The 26,304-nt window shown below is 38.5% G+C and overlaps 1 protein-coding gene across 23 annotated transcripts in view; it reads right to left on the minus strand.

Moving 5' to 3' along the window:
• Nucleotides 1–26,304, minus strand: part of MCTP1 (multiple C2 and transmembrane domain containing 1) — a 537,798-nt gene that overhangs the window by 321,466 nt on the left and 190,028 nt on the right. Inside the window, exon 1 of one of the 23 annotated variants that reach the window (XM_030325074.2) lies at nt 25,359–25,582. The exons of the other annotated variants lie outside the window; for them this stretch is intronic. Coding sequence (XP_030180934.1) covers nt 25,359–25,415 — 57 coding nt within the window. The 5' untranslated portion in view covers nt 25,416–25,582. Of the gene's footprint in view, nt 1–25,358; nt 25,583–26,304 lie in introns of those variants that run through there. 23 annotated transcript variants of the gene reach the window in all.

The following is a 26,304-nucleotide window of genomic DNA, read 5'->3' on the forward strand; positions in this document are numbered from 1 at the left end:
ACACTAAAGGAAACACTGAAAAAGTTACAGCAATCTTCAGTGAGTACCTCCTAGGTGCCAAGCAGAGGGTGATGGACTTTGATTCACAAATTGCAACACAATCCCTGATGTCTTACTGATGGCACACCCAACTGTAGCCTCCACAAATCAACAGATAGAGGAGACTTCAAGGAGACAGTCAACCACTCACAAAATGTTTGATGCTAAAAAGCAGAACCTTAAAAGGAATATAGAGGGACTCTACTATGTAGTTATAATAATATTGAGCTTAAGACTAAAAAAGATATTATGTAGTGGATAAAAATCATCTTTCTTCCATGTCCATGATTATACGCTCCAAACTTGCCCTATTGGAAGAATTATCTGGGGCTTTTGGTAGTTCTCAGGCTCCAGACTGATCTGCCAAATCATCCCAGGTTGATTCTGGTCATTCTTCTAATCGAAAAGTTCAGAAAATATGGGGTTTTTATTTTATTTTGCTTTTAAGAATTTTGAATATTTAAAGCTTAAAGTAATCTTATTCTGCTCCAATATGCATGAGGAATAAGATACAGTAAAATAGATGAGAACACTAAGGCTCTTATGGCTCCAGGGGCCTGTCCAAGATCACTGAGTTAGTTTTAGTGGAGCTAAGACTTGCTTTCCCACTCTTCCAGAACCAAACTCAATACATCATAACTCTAAAACTAAATAAAATCATTTTAAAACAGGGAATTGCAATCAGGAAGATTATCTTCTTGGGATTTTTTAAAAGAATAAGTCATGATTCAATTTAATGATCATTATCCATTCTGTACAAGAGACAGTACTAGATGCTGCAGAAGATATAAAAAAGGACAAAACAAAAATCCTTCTAGTTCTTACTTATAGCTGTGAGGATTGGGTATCACCCATTTGACAAATGTGGGTCTCTGAGTCTCTCCAGTAAGCACATGTCTGCATTGTTCATGACTCAGTACCTCATGTGACATTCCCATTCCAGCAGTGGAGTCTGTATGTTTGTATCCCACTTTGATGGTAATAATTCCTGTCTCAGAGACATTGTCCTTGTCAGTTCTCTGAGGAAACAGACTTCCTACATCCCCTAATACTGCCACTCTGCTCTAGGGTTTCCATTAAAAGGAGTGAAATCTCTCATTCCTCCTTGCCCCCTTCCAAGAACTGATCTCAAAGACATAATAGTGAGTATGAAAACAAGGTATAGGAAAATATATGGTATGATTTCATTTATATACTATATTTTGCTTATGGCCGCACACATATTTATGTAAAAAGATGAAAAGAGGGTTGAAAGAATACTAGATTCATGGCCACAAGGGGTCTCTAATTTTACTTCTTGGGGAAAAACAAGACTGGAAGCAAGTTAGCACAAAATCTTATTGACATTTGTTAATGATGGAGAATGGAAACATAGGTGCTTGTTATTCTTTGTATTTCTATACTTTTGAAAATGTCTTTTTAAAAAAAGAATAAAGTAAACCTGTGTGCAAGTTACAATTATGTCACATGTGTTGTTGAATTTAAAAATGTTCAGCTGGGCAGTAAAAACTATTCTGAGAGAAACTTCTTTTCTTTTTGAAAACTGATCTGTGGTGCGACGCGATGCGGAAATGAATCATTTGGCAAAGTAAAGGTTAGTAAGAATAATTTAGTTGTTAGGAGTTAGAATTAGTAACTCTTTCTGTATTAGATATAATTTACCCAAAATTTAACCTCAGATTGCAGGCCACATAAGTCACTTAGAAATAAAAGAGACATGGGGCGCCTGGGTGGCGCAGTCGGTTAAGCGTCCGACTTCAGCCAGGTCACGATCTCGCGGTCTGTGAGTTCGAGCCCCGCGTTGGGCTCTGGGCTGATAGCTCAGAGCCTGGAGCCTGTTTCCGATTCTGTGTCTCCCTCTCTCTCTGCCCCTCCCCTGTTCATGCTCTGTCTCTCTCTGTCCCAAAAATAAATAAACGTTGAAAGAAATAAAAGAGACAATAAACAGAAATTTATACAACTAATAAAAAATGAATTTAAAAATATACTTAAATAGAGATTGAGGACAGTCTCTCAGAAGATAATAACTGTTTTGTTTAGCAAATAGCTCCCAAAGTTTTTGGTAAATTGAGACAGGGAAAGTCTCAAATTACAAACGATTCCAAAGTTCATCTTAGTATATACCTTTAGGTGGCTCTTGGTTCCCCCAACCCCAAATTTTTCTTTAGAGTAGTCAATGCAGTGATGAATAGGGATCTCTGAGCTCTATCCATTTCATAGTGGTGGGCTTGTTTATTTTTTTTTCCCTCTTCAACCACTGGAGCAACAATGAGAAGCAAAATAAAAAAGAAGAAGAATGGGAAGCAAGGGCAGAGATAATCAAACTTAGATAATCTTTCCGGAACAACATTTATTGTACATCTCCATTTCATGGGACTTAGTTCAATGACTAGAAGCCTGTTTTCAATGAAAGAGTAACTTTATTTCTGTTAACTGGGGTTGTTTTAATTAAATCGCAGGAAAAAAAAACAGCCTTCTCAAGATAAATCAGTGTTCAGATAGAAATCATTTTCAGCCCAGCAATTTTTACAGCCTTTGGTTCGCTATTCATATTCTAATAGAATAAATTAGCTGAGGCTTCAGCTCTTTTCTCTTATTCTATTAAAGATCTTCCAAATAATTCAAATAGATAAATTATATATGGTTGATTCTTAGAAAACAGTAGAATTTAATGTCCTATCACAACATTAAAGGAGGAATAATGAAGGAAAAATACATTCCCGCTTCAGTCTAAGCTATGCATAGTTCAGATTTTGCTTTTAAAGATTTTCATGAAACATAAAATGCCACATTTCCTATATTCTCACATTACTGTATTTTTGCTAATCCCATGAGTCAAGGCCAGTACTAAGAGGAAGAATCTAATGGAAAGGAAAAACAGTGAGCAAGTAATTGAATTTTTGGCCTGGATCTGGATACCATATGCTCTGTGTATGACCTGTGGCAACTCAATCTTTCTGTCCCCCTTTGTCTTTAATAAAATAAGTCTTCTAGGACCTCCTTTGCATACCCTACAACTGTTATGAGGTTCAAAGGAAATACCGTATGGGAAAGTACTTTGGAAACTATTAGGCCTTATGCAGACTTGAAATAAGTTACTCTGGCATGAATTTAAATAAAAATAAATGAAAGGGTGGGGATAAAAGATTTCCAGGTAGGGAAGATTGTGGTGATTTTTCCTTCTCTCCTGATGAGCTTACTGGGCCGAGTGCTTCCTGCTACTTGGGACAATTCGTTCCTGTTTAATTTACCTCAGAGATAACCCCAAACGGGGTTTTCAGGGGACAAGGAGAGCAATATGCTCTAAGAGTTTCTTTGACACTCTCTTTTGAAAAGGCCCACAGTTCCTTGACCTCAATGCTGGTCTACTCAACAATGTCTACAGTTCCCATCCCAGACCCTTGCATCCAGGTTAGGACCCAGGGACTCAGAAACTCTAGCCACTGTGGTGACAAGCATATGCGTGTAACCAGTCAGATTATTCTCTGAAATCTTGTAGAAATCTCAGTTGAGTCCATTTTGTACCCAAAATTTTATTATTGGAGCCTTATCTCCAGCAGTTCACAGTGAAGAAGAGAGAGAGGAGAAAAAGAGGAGACGTACAGGATGGTGATAGCAGTCATAGGACAAGGAGAGGGGAGGATAAACATAATAAGGACACTTTTTTTTTAAATTTCTAGGCAGCTTTCTTTTGTCACTAGGAATAAAATTTTTTGCACTTTCTCAAAAGGCAGGGGAAAAGGAACTTGAGAGACTGTTTTATTCTGTGAACCCAAGATGGAGGTAAACCCTGGTCAGAATAAACCAATTAAAGGCAATAAGTGGCCTAACCCTAGGAACTCTGGTGGGACAGAAAAGAGGTATTTAGGGGGTTAGTTTAGAAATAAGGAAAGCATTTTGCAGGCTGCAGGTCCTAAGCCCCTGGCTATTCTCTGCTTATACTTACCCTGCTCCCTAGTTCCATGCTCCCTTTAGCACCCCAGCCTCTATAGCACCTGCCACACTCCTCTCCCCTGTCTCATCTCTGTCTCTTTGGTTCCTGAAGATGGAGGGGCACCGAATCTGCCTGATACTCAGGGAAGGGAAGGGAAGGGAAGTGTGTCCCTGTGTTAGCAGTGCATCTCTGGCACACTGGATGACCACCTCCTGCAGAGCTGTTAGAATCTCACCAGTTAATTATTGGTGGGTTAAACAGAGTTGTGGAAGTTGGTCATCATTCATAGACTTTCTGTTGGAAAATGCACCCCAACTTCTAACAAACAACCTTACAGAGAACAATTTACTCCTAAATTCAAGAAAGCCAAAAAAAAAGCAAAAACATAAAATAAATAAAAGGCCCTATAGGCAGGTGTATCAAAGTTTGCAAATAAAGAAAGGACTAATATATATCTTTTTCTTTTTTTAATAATTAAACAAGTCATTGCCTTCTGTTGATTGTTGATGGCTCTATCTAAATTGACTTTGTTCTGGGGTGCCTGGGTGGTTCAGTCAGTTAAGCTTATGACTCTTGCTTTCGGCCCAGGTCATGATTTCATGGTTCATGACTTTGGGTCCTGCGTGGGGTTCTGCACGGACAGTGTGGAGCCTGCTGGGGATTCGCTTTCTCTTCCTCTCTCTCTGACCCTCCCCACCTCTATCTTTCTCAAAATAAATAAACTTAAAAAAATTTTTTAAATAAAAGAATAGACTGTGTTTTATGCAGAACCCCAGATGACATATTGAACAGAATTTAAAGAGGAATCTACCCTTAAACCTATGTTTGTTTCTGCACTCCTAATTCCCAGCAGAAGGTCATCAGGCCTTTGTTACCCCTTCCCATTGTCTGGCAATACCATTAGGCAATGATGAGTACATGCTGGTCAGGGAAGATGGTTGACATGGATGTAGCGACAGCAACTCTCTGACATCTCCATCTTTCCTTTTATGCCAAATTCAGAAAAAGAAAAGACTAAAACATCATGGGCTGAATGCATATGAACAGGGAATGATTATTGATGAAAGACATAAATCAGGGAAAAACATAGTAATTGAAAAGAGAATTCTAAAAATGGAGGTAGGTTTTCAAAGTCATACTGATAAAAGATTCCTTGGGTCTCTCTTTAGAGATGGGCTTTCTGCTTCCAGTGCACATCTAATGTACTTCCATATCCATTTCCACAAACCCTCTTCAAGTTTGTTTTTAGTAACATTTACTGAATGCTTTCTTTGTGGAAGATGCTCCGTTTAATGATTGGCTCCCACTGTTTCATTTGAAACTCATGACAGCACCAGGAGGCAGTTTTATGGCAATTATCACTTGATACATTAGGACACTGAGTCACACAGAGGCGAACATGCCTCGGGTTGAACAGCTTAAAATGAGAGGCAGAGAGTAGGGCTTCAACTACAGGGAGACTCCAGAACCTATGCAGTTCCTCACTGTGCTAACCCTGTTTCTGAGGAACAATATGAGGTTGAGAGAAGTTATGTTACTTACCCCAGCCAGTGGTTAGCAAATTCTGACTAAAAATGGGAAGTAAAGAAATCAATAGACATGAGACTTGGATTCCAGAATGACCATTTCCCCCAGTTTGATCAATGAATGGGGATTGGTCACAGCATTGATTCAGTATTTAATTCTTTATAATAATTGATTTTTTTCCAGCCTCTGACATGTTTATTGACTAAAACTTCACTCTAGCAAAATTTTAGAGAATCCATGTGTAGCGTTTATGATTTTTATTGAAGGGGACATATTTTGATGGAAAACTCCAGATACTAGAAAACCTATCATGGTCAATGTCTTGATGTACTTGAACAAGACAACCTTCCTCAAGTGGAAATCATAGTGAAGTGAAATGGAGGGCAGTTTATGTAAGAATAGCTGCAATTGACAAACACGGTCAACTAGAAACGACATTGATGTCATTCTGACTTTTAACTCTTGGTTGGTAACCATCTCTGGGTCGGTGGTATCCTTATCTTTAGGCTCAGAGCAGCATCCAGTCCAGCTGAAGCTGTAAGAAAAAAGAGCTTCACAGTTCCTTCCCATGCTCAGATTCAGCTTCCTTTACAGAGGTGATAAAAATCTATAAGCAGCAGGAACAAGATTAAGTGTCTGATATTTTGATTTCATCCAAGAGTTCCCTCAGCATAAGATGGGCCAAAAGAACTGAACAGCCCCCACAGATTCTTCTGGCATCTGCATTATTTAATTTCAGTAATTACAAATTCTCTCAAAGCCAGAAAAATCCACCCACAGGCAAATAATTCCAATATGCACTGCAAATGATGATGATTGTCAAGACAATGTTACCTCATTATTTCTGGGTCCAGGAATTGATCTTTTAAAAAGAACTTTCCTTGCATAATTTTTAAACCAAGTTTCCCCAACATTCATAAGAAATGAGCTCTCCTGGAGATGAGGAAAGAAGATGTGTGTCAGCGTGATCCTGTGGAATATGACTGCCCTGGGAAAGCCAACCCTCTCACCCTCCACACCAGAGATCAAGGATCTTATAATTTTCATTTATGTGTCTATTCTCACTTCATTGAACTCTCTCTCTCTCATGTGAAGTCTTTTTTTGTTATAACAAACTCATCAGTGGTGCTGATATGGCCGTTCATTCTTTTAAAGAAAGTCTAAGCTGCAGGATTCCCAACTTCTCTGCCCAAATCAAAAGGTTATTCATTACCACATAAGTTAATTCCAGAAGAAGCTTCACTTTTGAAGACAGGACACAAGGAAACATTCATTGAACTTGTATTTTTAAGAGAAGATAGAACAGACTTTTTGATGAAGGATGTTCACTCATAACCACCTCATTTTTTACATAGGCTGTTATCCCTACAGCCTTCTAAACTGTAACCCACGGACGGTTGTTATGTTGGCCCAATTATAACAAGGCAAATAACTCCACAGCCAGCCTACCCCAGACATTCTAATCTTCCAGTGGGAGACAGGAAGATGGAGGTGCAAGGAAGACTGATAACAGTAAAACATTACAGTGGATCAAATTGTGTAAACATCTACTTCTGCACTAAACGTAAAAATAATTCCTATTCAAGTTACAACACATGTCTTAAGATCTAATTATTAAAAATTTAGAGCCTCCTAACAGCTATTTGTACACACACATACTTTACATGGCACAGGGTTCACTAGAGAACCCACTACAAATGGAGTTGACAGTGAAGCAAAACTGATGCCAGTTTATGAGAATAACTGCAATGGCCAAACACAATCCACTAAACATGACACTAATGCTACATGAATACTAATACCCAACCCAGAAATCTGTGAAGACTCTGTGTGTACACAACAGGCGCTAGGCAATGCTGTCATATACATACATAAAAATCAGTATCATTGGGCTCTAAGAACAAACATAACAGTCTTGTATCTTAGATGTTCTCAGTCCATGAGGAGAATGTTCAGGGCCCATCAGTGTTTCTATAAACTCTACTCAGAGAAACTCTGAGGTAGAGCCATATACAAAGGCCCATAGGACTACCAATATGACATGTAAGAATGAAATGTGGAACCAACCATGAAACGTTCCTTTAAAATGTGGCAAGACATTTTAAACCAACAGGCAGCCCTCTTATAAGAAGGTGAAATTTTACAGAGTTAATAAAATTGAGCAAAATATTCAATGATGTTGTTAATGGGTTGAGATGATGAAATCCTGAGTAGGACCACGTTAAAAAAGATTTTTACAGTTGCTATTGAAATAGCTGACCGGTGAAGAGTTATATGTTTTGAATCCTAATCCAACTTATATTGCATAACATCCCTGAATACACTACAATTTTTTTTCTCCTCAAAAATCATCAATGCTTCTGCATTTTCTACAAAATAAGAGAATACATTTTTGCCAAGTCATTTGAAATTTATATAAAATGGACTTAAATTTGAAAATATCATCTATTAAAAATGAATTCAAGAAGAACTAGAAAATCTGGACATTACTAAAACTGTTTAAGAAATGCTATCAATAATTAATATCTTCCTATATCTAAGAAACTACTGCAGAGTTACACATTATTCCAGTGTATAAAAAATGATCAGTTATTTATTGGAAGCCAATACCTTAATAACCAAATTTAACAAGAGTATTATAAGAAAGGACCAAAACTGGTCAATTTTACTCACAAATATCCATGCAAAAATTCCAAATAAAATATTAACAAACTGAATACAGCAAAGTATATAAAGGATAAAAGATGATGATCAATATGGGTCTTTTAATTTTTTTTTAATGTTTATTTATTTTTTGAGAAAGACAGAGACAGAGACAGAATGTGAGTGGGTTAGCGGCAGAGAGAAAGGGAGACACAGAATCCGAAGCAGGCTCTAGGCTCCGAGCTGCCAGCACAGAGCCCGACGCAGGGCTTGATCTCAGGAGCTGTGAGATCATGACCTGATCTGAAGTCGGATGCTCAACTGACTGAGCCACCCAGGTGCCCGAATATGGGTATATCTCATGAATTTGAAGCTGGGTTACCATCAGAAAATCCTGATATAATTAAAAGCAAAATTTACATAATCGTCTCAAAAGATTTGGAAGAGCATTTTATAAAATTTAAAACTATTAATTTTTAAAACCATTGCAGCAAGTCACCAATAGAAGAGAGCTCTCTGAATCTCAAAGAAGTAATTAACAAATATCATTGTACTCTATGGTAAAACATGAAATCTTCCCTTTTGAGATGAAGAAAAAGTCAGGATACTCACTATCATCACTTCAACATTTTACTAAAGGTACTGACCAGAGCAGTAAGAGTAAAAACGAAATACAAAATATATGATTTAGAAAGGATGAAATAAAATGTACAATACTCATAGATTGTCTCCCCTATACAGTCTTCATTGTTTCTACAGAAAATTCAAAAGGATGTAGAAATAAACATTAAAATTAAGAACATGATGAAAAATAGTTACACAAAAATAAACTAAGATATATTTGCTATGAAGCTTCAGAATATATTTACATGTATTTTCAAATATTTTACACCTATGTTTTGCTAGAATAAACGTTAAACAATTTCTTAGCCTCGATTAAAAAATAAATCATTAATTTACTTTTTCCATAACTTCTCTTATGACAGGGTAAAAAGAGGCAATTACTCTATTGTATTAAATTTATTATTATTCTATTCAAATCAAATTAAGTGAATTATATGCTCAACAAGAGTAAGTTTCTCAAAGACAGAAAGCAGTTGTTAGGTAGGTTTGCCCTAAGAAATATCCAATGAGAGACAATGGATTTAATGCAGAGCAAAAAGAGAGAAAAATATGGATAGAACAAGAAAAACATTTAATTCCCAGGGACAGTAAATGCAGGAACTAGGCCCCAGTTATTTTCAAAAAGGAAGCAAAAATAAAAGAAAATAAAACAATAAACAGGGGGTCTGGTCTAATGTGTCCACAGCCCCCATGGCAGGTGGCGGTTTTATAGGCCCTTGCAGATTTACGGGTTAATCTTCTATAGTGCCCAGCACTCTGGGGACATGTGCAGAGCGGTGAATATTTCAAAAGTTCAACTGGCAGATCAGACAGAATCTGTTTTCTACTTAGTGCACCTCCCTTTCCTTTGCTGTTTCCAGCAGCTTTCCGGGTGTCAGTTTGCATTATTATGGTTTTCACAACTGGGTCAAAAAATAAAACTTCTCTGTTAATTAAACACTGAGCTAACACGCTTTGGCGATCATTCCTGTTCATAAATTTATGTTGACTGTTTTTGTCTGTCCTCTCCAATCTTACAATGCAGGCTCTGCAACAAGAATTATAAAGATTTTACATAGTATTTGCATGAAAGAACACGATTTTAATATCAATAGTAGCATTTTATAGCTAAAAGCAAATGAGACTTAGAAGATCCCGAGAAACTAGCAGGTAACTTATCTTTTTTTTCCTCCCTTCCAGAGACACTGTGAAACAACAGAACAGTCTGTGCTACATACATAATTAAAACAGATGTTCCCAATCTTAATTTTCATAGCTAACTTTGACAGCAAAAGAAACGCGCCTGTCTTTTGTATAGTCACCTATTTTCTCTCAAATGTGTCCTATTTCATCGCCCACTGTGATTGCTCAGAAAGAAAGGGGTGATGTGATGGAAGCTATAAATGCAATAGCAAGAGCTCTGCTATATTATTGGGAGGCACAGTGAATGGGAGCAGGTCTAACAGAAATTGACCATACAGTCATTCAAAGTCCACATAGTCTAAGCATTTGTATGCACTAACTTTGCAGATCACAGTTTTCACTGGCTTTGTGTGGTCTTCCATGACAGAACCTTAGAAACCACAAAGAGAGGAGAGAACTGTCTTCCTGTTCTTTGTGGTGGCGCTTGTCATTTTCACACCCATGTCAAGGCGCTCTCTGATTGGCACCTAAGTTCTCTTCTTACACATCTGCCTACACCAGATCTGTGAAAGGCCTACTAGGCTGCAGCCCTGAGTCAGCTCTGCCCTCAGGACACTCTAAATCCCAGCTTAGCTTCTTCCTGAGGAGGGGATGGGACTGGAACACCATCTGATGGAGGTGCTCCTGTCTTCTGCTGCCTCCTGACCATTAGGTCTGCTTCCTCTCTTCTAGGGCGCTTCTCCCCTGCCAGGGAGGGGGTGGGAGTACTCTAGTTCTGCAGGACAGATTGGGGAACACCTATAGGGAACTCCAAGCTTCCCAACATCCATGGTAACTCTGGTTACTTCATAATTACACTTGGATCCTTTGACAATGAATTCAAACATAGCCCACTGCCAGCCTGCTATAGTTGATGTGTTCTCTCTCCTCAGGAAAGCCCCGTGTGAAATGATCCAATCTAAGCCCTGCTACTGGTTCCTTTCTGGTGCAAATTGTCCTGGATTGCCATGGCCCAGGGAGCAACACTCTGGGTCCTTACCAATTGCACAAGACTCTGGCTACGTTCAAGGCAGAATCATCAGGGCAGTTGGCTGTGGCTCGGTGAACTCATGCAGCATTAGACCTCCCCACCCCCCATTGCCCAGGAGTAATGCATAAGTAGGAACCACAAAATCTAAGGGGCAAAAGATAGCTCATTCTGATCTGAACGATGAACTGCATTGAAGCACTGTGATCTGCTTAAGGTGGTTTAAGGGGAGGGGGAACAGGCTGACATCGCTCACTGGGAAGATGGTAATGTCTTGGCTCAGGGAAGGTTCATAGGGTTGGGGTTCCAGCAGATGGACCTTCTTCCAAGGAGATGAGGCAGGGAATCATAAACAAGCCGAATGGACTGGAATACAGGGCAAGGGAGGGAAGGGTGCTTAACTCTGCAGAGAAATGTTAAACAAAGCTAGATATTCATAGATCAGGAAACAGAATCGATCTGAGTCTCCTGAATAACTTTTGTGCCAAATACTATGTTGGGTACTTCACATGTTTTCTCTAATCCTCACAAACTTTTAAGCAACAGGGAAATAAAAATTAACTAGTGATCTAGTCTCAGCTTAAAAGTGACTTTCTCAGAGTAGACTTCCCTGAGCCCATTATCTAAATTAACTTCCCCATTATACTCTCTATTATCTTCTCCTTCATCTAATGTCACTCAGTAAAGCTTATAATTTGATATTCATGAGAGTGATTAAAGCTCCTTGTTAGCATACATTGTGTTCATTTTATCTGCTAAATGTGTCCCCACAGTTTCTAGCACATGGGCTCTTAAAAAATATTTTTGCACGTTTGAATACATGGAAAGGAACTCACTGAAGCAACCAGTGAATTGCACGTGAGCTACAGAGGCCCTTGTTGGTTCAAAGTTTCACCCTACGGAATTGTGGTCACTGCAGACACTAATGTATCTAAAAATCAGAATGACATTCATCATCACAAAAAAGACATTGCCTTAAATAAAATTTAAAATTTAAAATTTAACATTCACTAGGTTTTTATTAAAATAATACAATTCATCCCTCCTATGATTGCCAGATTTTACTTCTCTGTGGGACCTCCAAGAAGAAAAAGAATAGACAGAAATATGCACACGTCAAAGTCCATCTACTTGTACTCTTTTTAATTTTAATAGGTCCATGAGAAAAATAAGTCTGCTTTAGAGTAAATACGTTTAACTGATATACAAGCTTCTTCACTACTGGACATTATCAGAGACTCTAATGTGAGACTACGCCTTACAAGTCTCCTCTCTGTGTGGAGGAGTGGGGGACAGTCAGAGGTGGGTTGGCATATTGATACTAAACATATAGTCCTGGAGGCACCAATGGACTCCATTCCCCTCCCCATGAATAGAACAGAGTTTGACAAGATGCTCTTGTGTTCTGATAAAATCAGTATCAAGAAGCATTTGATCAGTTCTGCAGTACATTAAATCCTACCTTCCTAACCCTAGTTCGATAAACCCTGAACAAATTATACAAGGCTGAGGAAATAGAAACAAGAGCTTGTGAACAAGAGTCCCATCAATCACTGTGCTGTCAAATTTACCCTGCATAGTACAGGCTTTTCAATTTTTGCCCAAGACTGTCTCACATTAATTGATCACTCCACAGGCCACTAGACGAGAATATGCTTGAAGTGTAATAACTTGAAAGGGGCTGGGAACTGATGAGGTGGAAATATTGGCAGCACGAGAGGATCCACATTATACTCCACATCTGACCTGCGTTACCTAGGTAGTACCAAAGAAGGTACTTTTATTCTCTTTTTAGGAGCAGGAAACTGAAGCCCAGAGATGTCACATAATGTTCTCAGGGTCATATCATATGTCTGGATTCAAACCCAAGTCTTCTAGCTCCAGCTGTTTTCATTGGATGTATGAGAGACTCTTTCTCAAGTCCTCTTCCACATGCCCTTTCTGCTCCTCAGTACAGCTTGTCACACTACCCCATGTCATACCACAGTTCACAAGACCTTCTTTTACAGCCCATCCATGCTATACAGCTGAACCATCATCCTTTTCAGGGAGTTCGCCAATCTCCACACCAGAGGGCCTCTTATTTCTCCCATTGTCTTGGCAGAGGAAGGCCAAGCTCACATTGTGGCACTTGCCAAAGTTATTTTTGGTTGTTCAGCAGAATCTCAGCTTCCTCACCTCATCCATTTCCTCTTCAACCAGATTCATGTCTCAACTTCCTTCTGCTGCTCAGGCATGGTTGGGAGCCTTTGGCTCAGGATTGAGGACATCCATTCTTGCCTGCATTTTGTGATTGTTATCCTCTAACACCTCCCTCCTACCCCTCCAACCTCACTGAGTATAGAGTGGGGAAGTGGCTGATCACAGCCCTGACTAGATTCACAGTACAGGGTATTCTGTGAGTTCTCCTACAAAGATCCTTCATTCCCCTCTGTTTCCCCAAATGGTTACTCTCATGCTCAAAAGTTTTCTCCAAGTACCCTCTTGGTCCTGGGAAAGCTCTACCAGTTGATGAGGGTCTCTCTGGTGTTTTGTTTTGTTTTGTTCCAATAGGGAGGTGCTCAGTTGCAAAGAATGTCTGATGGCTGCAAAGTTATGAAGAAGCTGACAATGCAAAGAGTTGGGAGCATCCTAGACATGACACAAAGTTGGAGATGAAGAGAAAAAATGAAGAAAAAACAAGAATTCATGTGCACCCCTTCCGGGTTTCCTGCCATGACTGTCAGCATCATCAAGCCAGAAACCTGGACACTTCTCGCTCACTTATGGTCAGCCGCCAAATACTAGATGGAGCGGATCTAGACCAAATCTGTAACACCCATCCTTTCCATTCCACTCCCCTATTACTGCCTTTGTTGCCCTTGTTGTTTTTTGCCCAGACTGATGTAAGAACCTCCAAATGGGTTTCCCTGGCTTTGAAATCATTCCTCTCAAACCTTCCTCCTCAAAGCCTACAAAATGCCAATTACAACATTTCCCTCCTTGAAATGCTTCTTTGGTGCCTCAAGCTGTCTCAGCTTAGAATGGACATTGCCATCCCTTGAGTGCTTTTCTCCAGATTTACATTCTTGAGCTCTACCCATAACTTAATCAATCAGAATCACTTGGGCATCAGGCCTGGGTACACACAGTTTGAAAAAGATTTCTGGTAAATGTGATGCATCATTTAGTTGAATAATCACTACCCTTTAAGGTGAAGGCCAAGTTCTGTAGCATGGCATTGAAAGACCTTTATGAACTGACTTGTATTGACCTGTCTCACCAGCTGTTCCCCTCTATTCACCTTAGACTCCAAAAATACTGTTTTTTGTTTTTTAACACCAATTTCCTGAACTGTTGTGCTAAGCCATGCCTCTGTACCTGTGTTCTTATCCACCTGGAAAATGACAGCACCTCCTTCTAGATCCAGCTTAAGGAGCATTTCTATGAAATCTTTTCCACCTCCCACTTTGGAATTTCATAACTCCCTGCCTTGAGCTTCCATGGTTTCTTGATCAAACCAGTTCAGAAATATGGTATTTTAGATGGTTCTGATATTACTGAATGAGGTAAAAATCTCAAAGTCAAAATTACCTTAAAAATTCCTTAAATCACTCATAAAGTAGGCGGTTTGCTCTAAACAAACACAGTAATATGTGTGTATATGTATATATATACATATACACACACACATAGAATATAATTATTCAGTACTACTGTTTAAACACTAGTTTCACTCAGTTCTGTGCTCACATTATGGGCTTGTAGGGGCAGAGACACCCCCAATCTACCCTCTTTTAGGACATTTGATCACCGAGGGGAATGTTTATCTGTGTTTCTTAAGCGTGTTCCATGATAGGAGCAAGTAATATTTTGCAAATGGGCTTGTTTGAGAAAAGTGGGTTAGAGGATGTTAAACAAATCCCCCCTTTAAAGCTCCTAAAGTACATGCCTTTTGCCTCCAGTGTCAATATGCAATACGGGAACACAATATATCACAGTTCCCAAAGTTATTTGATTATAGAATGCCATTTTCACAGAACCGGCATTCCAAAAAATACTCTGGAAAACAATCTGCCTCCCTCATGCCTCACTGAAGTTGCAAATGAGAAGCCAAATGAGACACCATTTTTCTGGTTCTTTTCCAAAGAGCAGGAGGGCAGACCACATTACCTGGTTTCTAGGCCATTTTCTAAAGGGACCTCCCGGCGTGGAGGAGCACCCTGCCCCCTTGAGGGTGCTGCCTGGTTGTGGCCATGCCGCTTCTCCACGAGCAACCAAAAGAGGGGCAATGGGGCTGGAACTTCCAATGCATTACCAAGTTTAATGACAAAAGTGTAGTCATTAGGACAGCCATTGGTTAGTAATTGTTGCCACTTATTTGGTAAAATGATTCCAATAAATAAGTATGCTGTTTATTCACACAATAAGTTGCAACAATGAAGTTTTCTGACAGTTTGATGTAGGCATTTGTTTTGAGATCTGGAAAGTTGGAGGGTGCGGAAAAGTACAACCAGTCTTAGCTGTGCACAAGTGGTTAAGTGTGGACCGATCCCTGTAATTACAAGTGCCTCTGCAGTGCCAAGTGAATAAAGATAAACTCTTTGGTGTCAGGAAAAGCTTCTGTGTAGACTCTGTGCTTAAAATATGCCCTTCCAAAAAATATGGTAAAAAACTGTTTAGTGGCCAAAAGGAAATTAGGCCAAATTTAAACTGACCTATGCTGTGCAAAATTAACATTCTAATAATAGAAGTGCAGGGGCACCTGGGTGGCTCAGTCGCTTAAGCGTGCCACTTCGGCTTAGATCATGATCTCACAGTTTTGTGGGCTCGAGCCCCGAATCAGGCTCTGTGCTGACAGCTCAGAGCCTGGACCCTGCTTTGGATTCTGTGTCTCTCTCTGTCTCTGCCCTTCCCCTGCTTGCACTCTGTCTCTGTCTCTCAAAAATAAATGAACATTCAAATTTTTTTTTTTAAAAAGGAAGTACAAATCCAATGTACTATTTGACTACTAACTTCAGATAACGATGTTCTCATTGACTAGTGCAGTAAAAAGACTGCAGAGTTGCATGTTAGGAACCCCATGCCCAGCTCAGCTCTGTCAGGTGCTGGATGTATATAACCTTGGAAAAGTCATTTAATTTGCCTGTGCCAGAATATTTTTCATTTGCAAAATGAGAGAGTTGAGATAGTTGATTTCTAAGGCATCTTTTGATTACAAAATTTTGTGAATATGAATGACATGTTACTTGGCTAAAGGGAGAAATCATAGAAATTTTACAGATGGTACAATACTTTGAACTACTTTGATATGCTGAACTATACTTTTTATTTTATTTTATTACTATTATTTTTCAAATGTTTATTTATTTTTGAGACAGAGAGAGACAGAGCATGAACGGGGCAGGGGCAGAGAGAGAGAGAGGGAGACACAGAATCTGAAGTAGGCTCCAGGCTCTGAGCTGTAAGCACAGAGCCTGATGCAGGGCTTGAACTCACGGACCATGAGATCGTGACCTGAGCCGAAGTCAGACGCTTAACCGACTGAGCCACCCAGGCGCCCCTGAACTATACTTTTTAAATAAAACTGATGTTTAGATTTTTGCTCTACACCTGGGGCAGAGCTCAACTCAGGGATTGAACCCACCACAACCCTGACATCAAGATCTGAGCTGAGGGGCGCCTGGGTGGCGCAGTCGGTTAAGCGTCCGACTTCAGCCAGGTCACGATCTCGCGGTCCGTGAGTTCGAGCCCCGCGTCGGGCTCTGGGCTGATGGCTCGGAGCCTGGAGCCTGTTTCCGATTCTGTATCTCCCTCTCTCTCTGCCCCTCCCCCATTCATGCTCTGTCTCTCTCTGTCCCAAAAATAAATAAACGTTGAAAAAAAAAAAAAAAAAGATCTGAGCTGAGATGGAGTCAGACACTTAACTGACTGATCCACTCAGGCGCCCCTGATGTTTAGGTTTTAGTTAACTTTCTCCTTATGTTTTGTTTAAAAATATAATTAAAAGAGTAAAATATAATGGTAATCTCTTCTGAAAACATACAAAAGTAAGAGACACAATGAGAAAGAGTTCAAGGTATGATGAGAAAAATATTTTAACACAGCAAACATAGTTTTCAGGCCTTAGTTGATTTCTGAAAAAAATTATGTTAGTGTCTGATACATAAAAACCATCCAAATGGGGAGTCTGCCCTTCGTTGTAAAGCACCTGCCATGTTAGGAGCCAAAGAACAGGACTGCTTTTCCAAAAGATTTGTTTCCATTGTCTAAAACTTACATATTTTGACCCTAAAAGTTGTGTGATCAAGTATTTTTACAGGAAGATTTTCTGTTCTTTTCTTCCTGGGAAAGCTTGAAACAATGATCACTTCAATAACTTCTCCTAAAAGTAACAATTAAAAGTCATATTCCTGTCGACATTAGCGGCTTCCTGATAGTAATCTGCATACTTTTGGAATTGCAGTGTACTTTTCAAACACTTTTGAACATTCATATATAGTGTGACTTATCAAATACTTAACAGAGGCAGGGGTGCCCGGGTGTCTCAGTTGGTTAAGCATCAGACTTTGGCACAGGTCATGATCTCCCTTTTCATGAGTATGAGCCCAGCATTGGGTTCTGTGCTGACAGCTCAGAGCCTGGAGCCTGCTTTGGATTCTGTGTCTCCCTCACTCTCTGCTCCTCCCCTGTTCACTCTCTTATTCTCTCATTCTCTCTCTCAAATAAATTAAAACATTAAAAATATTTAAGAGAGATAATAAAGCTACAAAGTCTCCTTTTGTCTGGCGTATTTTTTGTGGCAATTTACACATTTAGAAAGTATGCATTTGCCATGAGGCATTAATTCATTTATGTACCATCCATCCATATATCTATTTATAGCATGAACATTTCTCAAACTCTAGGCATGAACTTAGCAGAAGTTTTTCATCCACTTTGGCTAGATAAACTTGGAATTAATTGTTTCAGAATTGATTTGAAAATAAAGTAACCACTGATTTGAAAATGAAAAGAAAGAGAGAGAAAGAAAGAAAAGAAAGAAAGAAAGAAAGAAAGAAAGAAAGAAAGAAAGGGAGGGAGGGAGGGAGGGAGGGAGGGAGGGAGGGAGGGAGGGAGGGAGAAATCCTATCCAGAATTAATTCCTAGTCTTTGGGAAACAAGAGAGGGATAGAGGATGAATGCTTCATTTGAGGGATGTTAAAACAAGGCCCAGACTGTACAGTGTAGAATGCAGGTCTGCTGTTTCCCAGTGTAACACTTTCAACTGATTGTTACTTGGAGCCTGCTATTTCTAAGGTAGGAAAATCACCCACAGTAAACAATGAGCCATAGGAATCATATGCATTTCAAATAACACAAGAAACCTATACACCAAAGAAGAGAATATCCTCAAACAGTGAACATATGCTACTTGCTGTGTTTAGGACCAGGAAAAAGAAAATCCAACCAATGATTTTGTGCTGACTGGGATTTTTTTCTGTGTGTGTGTGTGTGTTTCATTTTTAATTATTGCTTTGGGCCAAGGCCAAATGTATAATTTTCCCAATAGAGTTGCTCCCATTGTCTAAAACTTGGATATATTTTGCGTTTGATCACATGTTTTTATAGGAAAGTTTTTTGTGTTTTCCCCCTTGAAAAACTTGAAACAATAACCACCTTCCCTGGAAATCGGCAGTATTTCCTATCCTTAGTCACTATTCTTATTTTGAAAACCATCTCTCAGTAATTGACCATATCTCAAAAAGTGATACTAAATAAATTTCAGCTCCCAGACTTCCTTGTATTTTTTTAATGTTGATCTATGTTTGAGAGAGAGAGAGCGAGAGACAGAGTATAAGCAGGGGAGGGGCAGAGAGAGAGATAGACACAGAATCTGAAGCAGGCCCCAGACTCTGAGCTGTTAGCACAGAGCCAGACAGGGGCCTCAAACCCACAAACTGGGAGATCATGACCTGAGCTAAAGTCTGATATTTAACCAGCTGAGCCACCCAGGTGCCCTTGGTTCCCAGACTTCTTAGTTTGAGCTCTCTAATGAAATTTTGTGGAAAAAACAAAACTTTTCTTCTAAGATTGAAAGAAACATATATTTTTGTAAATAAGCATTTAAAAATGATTTTTAAAAATTCCTTTGTTTTCTCCAATTCTCTGCCTGAATTGTTTCTTCTGAAACAATTTTGATTATTTTTCACAACAAATCCTAAAATAGTCAAACTTTGATAATTCCCATTAATTTAGGTATTCAAATTTATTTTGATCTTTTAATTTTATCTAAATCTGTCTCTGTATATGTATAATATATATGCTATATGTGTATATATTTGCATACATTTTTCATAAATTTTTTTAACCTTTATTTATTCTTAGAGAGAGAGACAGAGTGTGAGTGGGGGAGGGGCATAGAAAGAGGGAGACACAGAATCTGAAGCAGGCTCCAGACTCTGAGCTGTCAGCACAGTCCCAACGCGGGGCTAGAACTCGGACTGCGCGATCATGACCTGAGCCAAAGTCCGTCAGTTAACCAACTAAGCCACCCAGGCGCCCCTATTTAGCTTTTGAATCAAGGGAGTAAAGCAATTATGCTTTGTATGTGTAATTAAAGAAACTAATATGAAACAGTGTGAAAGGCTTGTACCAGTTGGCTATGTCAGTTCCATGTTGAAAACCATCATATGATAAAGTATCAAATTAACTGAGGTAAACTCTTTCATACTTTATACTTCATTCCCTTTTCCCACATGCTCAGTGACAGTCTGATCCAAATCCAGTTTCAGATACATGAGTCATGGCTCAGAGCAGATCTGGAGATGTGCCAGTTTATCCCTACCATCCATCCATCCATTCATCCATCCATCCATCCATCCTTCCACCCACCTTGCCAAGAAGCCTTACTTCTTGAGAGTCTACTATGTATTAGTCACCAAGATAGTGCTAAGGGTGCACAACACTGTGAAGGAAGTCCTTGTCTGAAAAACCTGAAGAAACAAGAAGGTTTGAAAACCACTCAAGAATTTCAAGCAAAATTTGTGCAGTCTTTGGAGAAAGCAGATCAAAATGTACCCTAGTTGAACAATGGACCTAAACTCCTTCTACCATTCATTCAATGTGCTCCTTCCCCCAAATAATGCCTTTCATCAGGAAATGTTTATGGAGTGTCCAGACAAAAGGCGACATGGCATTAATCTTTCCTCTAAACACAAAATTTTCCACAAGCTTTTCTGGGACTGTGTAAGTTGATTATGTATACATTGAAAGCTGTCTTTCTCTCCCTACCCCCTCCAAAATATGGAAAAATTTTCATTTGGCCAAAGACTATAATCACCTAGAAGAACTCTCTATTATGTCTTCTCATTCCAGACACATTTTGTATTGTTACTAGCTTCATCTTACATGAATTCCCAAGTAATTTTAGTATATTTCTGCTTCATAAAGGCCTGGGTTTCACTAAGAATGAGAATGTTGGAGTCATCGAAATGATTGAATACATTAACATTAAAAAGATTTCTTTTCTTGTCTGTGGCACTTTTTAACACTCACTTCCTATTACTGGGATCAAGGGATTCGAACTGGAGGCAGCATAAAATGTAATCAGGTACCCTGGCTCTGAAGCCTGACTGCCTTGGTTCAATTCTGGTCATTCTATAACTATTTGTGTGATGTCAGGGATAAGTCATTAAATTTCTAAATACTTCAGTTTCTCCATCTATAAAGTGGGAATATTAATAGTGCCCAAATTTTATAAGGTGGTTTTAAGACATTAATTTAGATAGTTCATAAAAAGCTATTATATAGGCTGACTTCAGTGTTAGCATTACTGTTATTTTCATCTTGGACAAAACATTTATGGAGTGAGAGATTTAGAACTTGATTTGTTACATTTGGGGATGCTGTCAATTGTCATGAATATATATTACTAATCCTATCCTACTAGTGAAATGATTCAAGCAAAGGAAGACCAAGTGACTGATTTGATTATCTTCACTAAATTAATATGGAATCAAAACCCAGCAAACCATCTCCAAAGCTTTCTTCCTTGTGTTTCTCTCAAGGGGATATTTTTACAAACCTTGGCACTTATACCAATGATACATGGATAGACTCTTCAAAATGAGTTCAAAGTGCTTCACCCAACCTTGATGTTCACAGGATCATTAATCAATATTTACCAAGTACCTATAGGATATGTGGGATAACTGTCTGGCTTTAATGTGTTTTCTAAGCTTCACAGATAGAAAAACAAAATCACAAGACTTGTTACCTCCAAAGCCACAGGAGGGGTCAATATTACAAGGAAGTACTGATTCCTCCCACTACACTCCTAGTGCCCAATATCACCTTATATTTCTATTTAGCAAAGTGTTTAAAGACTTTTACATCTTCATCTCACCTGTTTTCCTTTATCTCCTAAAGGTTATATAGCAGATTCATATAGTTCTAGGGATAAAGTAAGCAGTGAACTTTATTACAGTGCAGGGCTAAGATTTGTTCATAAGATAGCATAATGATAAATTCCACTTATTTACTGAAGCGGTAAGTTGGAGTATAGGATATGCAGATAGCATACACCTTTCATAAGAGTTACATATTTTATTAAATGAAATGGTGACCATGTTTTGATTCCTTGTAGTAAAAATAACCTTTATTACTACTACCAACATACAAAAAGTTTTCAATTAATCTGTCTTCTAATTTTTAAAAAATGTTTATTTATTTATTTTGAGAGAGAGGGAAAAGAGTGAGAGGGGGGGGGAGGAGTGGGGGGGGGGCAGAGAGGCAGAGAGAGAGGGAGAAACCCAAGCAGGCTTGGCACTGTTAGCACAGAGCCCAATGCAAGGCTCTGTCCCACGAACTGTGAGATCATGACCCGAGCTGAAATTAAGAGTCAGACACTTAGCCAACTGAGCCACACAAGCATCCTGCCTCTGTCTTCTAATCTTAATTTAAGACGTTTTAAAGAAAAATTTTCTTTATAAACCTATCATGTTCATTGGTATAGTAAGATACACGGCCTTAACTTCTGTAATTTGGAAAGTCATGTTTCTCCCAACTCATGTCCCCGATAAAGAAGGGAGTTTCATAAATATGAAATAGCCAGATGGATTTTAACAGAAATGGTTGCAAGTCTATCTGGTTGTTTAAATTTTCCCAATTTCTTTTTAATGATAAGCGTTTGGAGAATCTCTTTTTGCTAACCACTTTCAACAAACATATCAAAACAATCTACCATACTACCTACAATTTTAAAAGCTACAGATCTACCCCTATTCATTATGCATGCCTCCTTTTATGATTCAATCTCCCATAGTAAGAGCTTGGACACTTTGTGAAAAAGCTAAGAGACTCCAAGAGTCAGATGTTTTAGTTTGATAATCATTCCGAAAATTCATGTTCCATTAAACTAGATCCAACAGAGAATCCTCAGCCCACACAACTTATAGACAAGGCAATATGTCTCCTACAAAATATTCTCTAAGCATATAGCTTCCTAAAAAAAATGTTCATCAATATGTGAAAAATATTATTTATTTATTTTTAAACCCTAATCATATAACTCAAGAAAAAGTCTTTCTGATCAATTTCTAGCTAATTGAGCAGACAGAAAGACCTAGATTTTGGTCTTGACTCAGGTATTAGCTTAAGGAAAGTGAGGCACCTTTCTTAACTCTTGTGGATCTTAAGTCCATTCTTTGTGAAATGAGAATATGTGAGAGGACATCAAGTTTGCCTCAAAAACGTAATTTTGTATATCTTACCTTGTGATAGTGGTATTTGTAAGCTCTATGGCATTTACAAGGACTCTCACAGCCAACAGTTTCATTTGATCTTCAAAACTGATTTTCAGAAATAGGTGGAGTTATCTCTACTTATTTTTACCAGCAAGTGTGCTGCATTTGATATCCAGAAGGATTCACTAGAGACAGCAGCATCTAAATCACCATCCAGAAAGATTCAGTTTCCAGGAGTCAGAACGAATACTCTATAAAAAAATTTCCTGAACCTGTCAAAGCCTCACCTAAGAGAAAAATCTTTAAAAACAAAGAAAAAATGTCATGTGTGCTTCTGCTGATGCAGTCCCCAGTTGAGAGACATCATGCTGTTTCTAGGTTGAAAATTAAGTTTAGTTGCCACTTGATAAATACTTTTTAAGTGACAATGAGTTTCCAGGAGATATTTGAAATTTTAAAACAGCACCAAGACTTAGGTAAATTTGGGTTCTTGGTTTTTAGTTTTGGAGCTCATCCTTGCAAAATATTTTTATATAAGTTGGAAATTAACCAGTAAAGTAGTTTACAAAGAGAAGAAAAAGGAGACTTTTATTACTGAAAAGAAATATTCTAAATCCAGAGTGGAATTCTGAGTATCTTTGATATCTCATCAGCTCCTTTACTATAGGAAGACAAAAAAATTCTCAAAAATATGCCTAACACCTTACAGTTAATAAAATACAACACAGATATGAAATTATTGCATCTTTGCAAACAATCCCGTAAGGTAAAAAAAGGTTTTCCGAACCAAGTTCCCAATTGTTCCTCATCTCAGAGGTCAAGGGATTTCCTGACTAATTAAGATCCACAGGTTATCTAAAGACTCATTTTAGCTATTATATCGAAACTCTTTCTTCATCAAAACCATTTTGAGAGGTGAGACACAGAAAAATGACACTGTGTGTGTATTTGTTTTCTTTCCTTCTCTCTCCCTGCACTTTACCCACACCACTTCTGGAAGTGTAAAGAATATAGTCAAAGAATGGGGATCACAGCAACGAAGGAGGGGAAGCAAGATGCCTTGATAATCTAATCAGGTAATTACCAGTTGGCTGTGCAATGTCATAAATAATTAAGTCCATATTTGAAACAGAGCATACTGTAAAAACTTGATTTCACAACATTTTATCAGTCTGAGTTTTAATCCATAACAACAGCTGTATGGCCATTATAATCCATATTTAAGAATCGGACACTATGCAAAGCGTAATAATACATGCTTTTGTCTTGATGTAGATATATGCTATTCTTTCTATTGACATTTAGTAATTCACATATAGTATAAGGGAAAATAGTCAAGCAGATTTAGTCACTAACCAGAATAGGTCCCTTTCTGCCAGAAAAAAAAAAGAGTTTGCTACAGATTCGATATCAGGATATTCTACTTATAACATTTTGTATTCTAATCTTTTGGGATATGTGCTTTTTCACTATGCATGGCCCCAAAGGCTTTCATTGTGCTAAGTCATTTTCCTTAAAGTTTTTTTATTTTCTCAATTTGGAACACTGCCATTAAATATGTTTGGAAGTTGAACTAATTTGAATTTCTCCTTCAAAGAAGAGGAAAACTACATGCCTTCCATTAGTTCATTGACCCTCTGACCTTTGCAAAAAACCATGAATTATTCAATATATATCCAATGAAAAGTAATTTCCATGTGTAGTTAGAATATAGCAATTTTGTAATGGGTATAATTTTGAACAGAAATGAAACAATCTCTAAGCATGACAATGGTCAATAATCAAGAAGAAAGTATTCTAATGCCAACTGTCATTAAACATACAAAAAGTCCCTCAATTCATTAATAACTTACAAAGTCACAGCTATAGCCCTCAAAATCAAATTAACCTTTTCTGTCTCAAAAGAATTCAAAGGTCTTAAATATGAGTGTTCAAAGTTATGTGACACCAGACACCACTGTTAGTCTCTGATTCGATGTTGGTTCTTCAATCAATAAAAACCCAAGACAACATTCCTGTCTTTCACTCCAGCCTCTCAGCCGCAAGCTTAAAGAATTTGAAAAACAAACCTCTCATTCACTTTTCTATCCACAGATTTTTCTATCCATACGATTTATAAATGAGTGTCTCCAACAGCAACTGAGGAAGTGGGCTTGTGATACACTCATACACGTTTTAAAGTTGACACATCAATCAAAGTTTATGAATATGGTGCCCTTTTACTTAAACAGAAAGCCAAATAAGAAAGGGAAAGAGACTTTCATTACTTTTCAACCCTAAACTTCCTATGACTAAGACCACTTTTTATCACAGTGGAGAAATATAGCTGGCAAGCTATGGTTATTTAGAGTAAAATCCAAGCACAATCATGTGAGTTTTATGCACATTTCATCTTTAACGGAGATCATAAAGTAGCAAAAAGGGGGGACAAAAGGGAAAAGATCCTGGTACTATTTAATCCTTAAAAAAGACCTAAAATGATACAAAACTACTACAGCGTTTCTGCTTCTCAGGTATTACATTTTTCATAAAAAGCTAGTATAAAGAAAATATCAATCTCTTAAATTATTTCACAAATGGATTGAACTGTAAGTTTAAAATTACTTGTGTTAGCAACTCAAATGCCACCTTCAATACCTGTGAGAAGGCATTTTCTGAAGCACAATCATGTACGAAAACTGCCACGTTAATTCCAGGCTGTCCTGATGCAATGAGTAAACCAAAACGTGGAGCTTACCTTATTATAAACAAATGGCAAATTGCAGGCACTTTTCGGCTTGCAGGTGTCTAGCATAGTTGATTAGAAATAGACCAAACATCTTTCATTCCAGTGAGAGAACTGCATATTCAGACTTGGCTTTCTTTCCTGAATCCTTGTAGGAGAGGCTGTTCACCTCCAAGGGCTGGTAACAGCCTCTTCACAGACAGCACTTGCTGCTCTCAACTGCAGCCACTTAGAATGAAAGTAAGAGGAACCCGTGATGCTTAAATACTGTTGCCTCACATTCACAGGATATGACTCAACTCCCTCTCAAACCAGTAAGGGTAGAGTTTCCCCCTCACAAAACTGTTAGATTACATAACAATCATCACATGTGGGGTCCCAAACTGTTTACAAACTAAAATGTAAACCTTTCCCCCCACCCCCAAACACCCCCTCCCTCACCAGGTCAAACAAACGTGCATTTTCTTAACTGATTAATTTCTTCCCTGTGGCACAAGCCACGAATGGAAATGAGAACAATATGGCACAAAGAAAACTATTCTGCTTGCTCTCAGCAGTGAATTAATGTAATGTTATTAAATGTGTGTGAACTTGCTACCATTGCCCTGACAGAGACGTGAGAGAGGCACGCGAAAGTCACTAACATTCCTCTCAGTTCAAAAACAATGTGTAGAAGAAAACTCTGTTTTAACGTGCAAGAAGTGGCAGTTCTGTACAACACAACAGAATCTCCTTCACGAAGCAGAGAATGAAAATAGATCTTTGTGGTTTGCTCTCACTCATTCCCACAGAAATCCTGTCCCACGCTGTCATTACCTTGTGCCGTTTGCTCTGCCTACCTCTCCAGCTCAGAGCCCTCCTTTATCTGTTTTGTGAGCATTTCTAAAGGAACATGACTAATGACACAACTCCTTTAGTAAATGTGGCAATTTTCTGTGCTTTCTCTACCACCCACTAC

The sequence above is a fragment of the Lynx canadensis genome, chromosome A1 (genome assembly GCF_007474595.2).
Source record: "Lynx canadensis isolate LIC74 chromosome A1, mLynCan4.pri.v2, whole genome shotgun sequence".
In the NCBI taxonomy this organism is placed as follows: Eukaryota; Metazoa; Chordata; class Mammalia; order Carnivora; family Felidae; genus Lynx; species Lynx canadensis.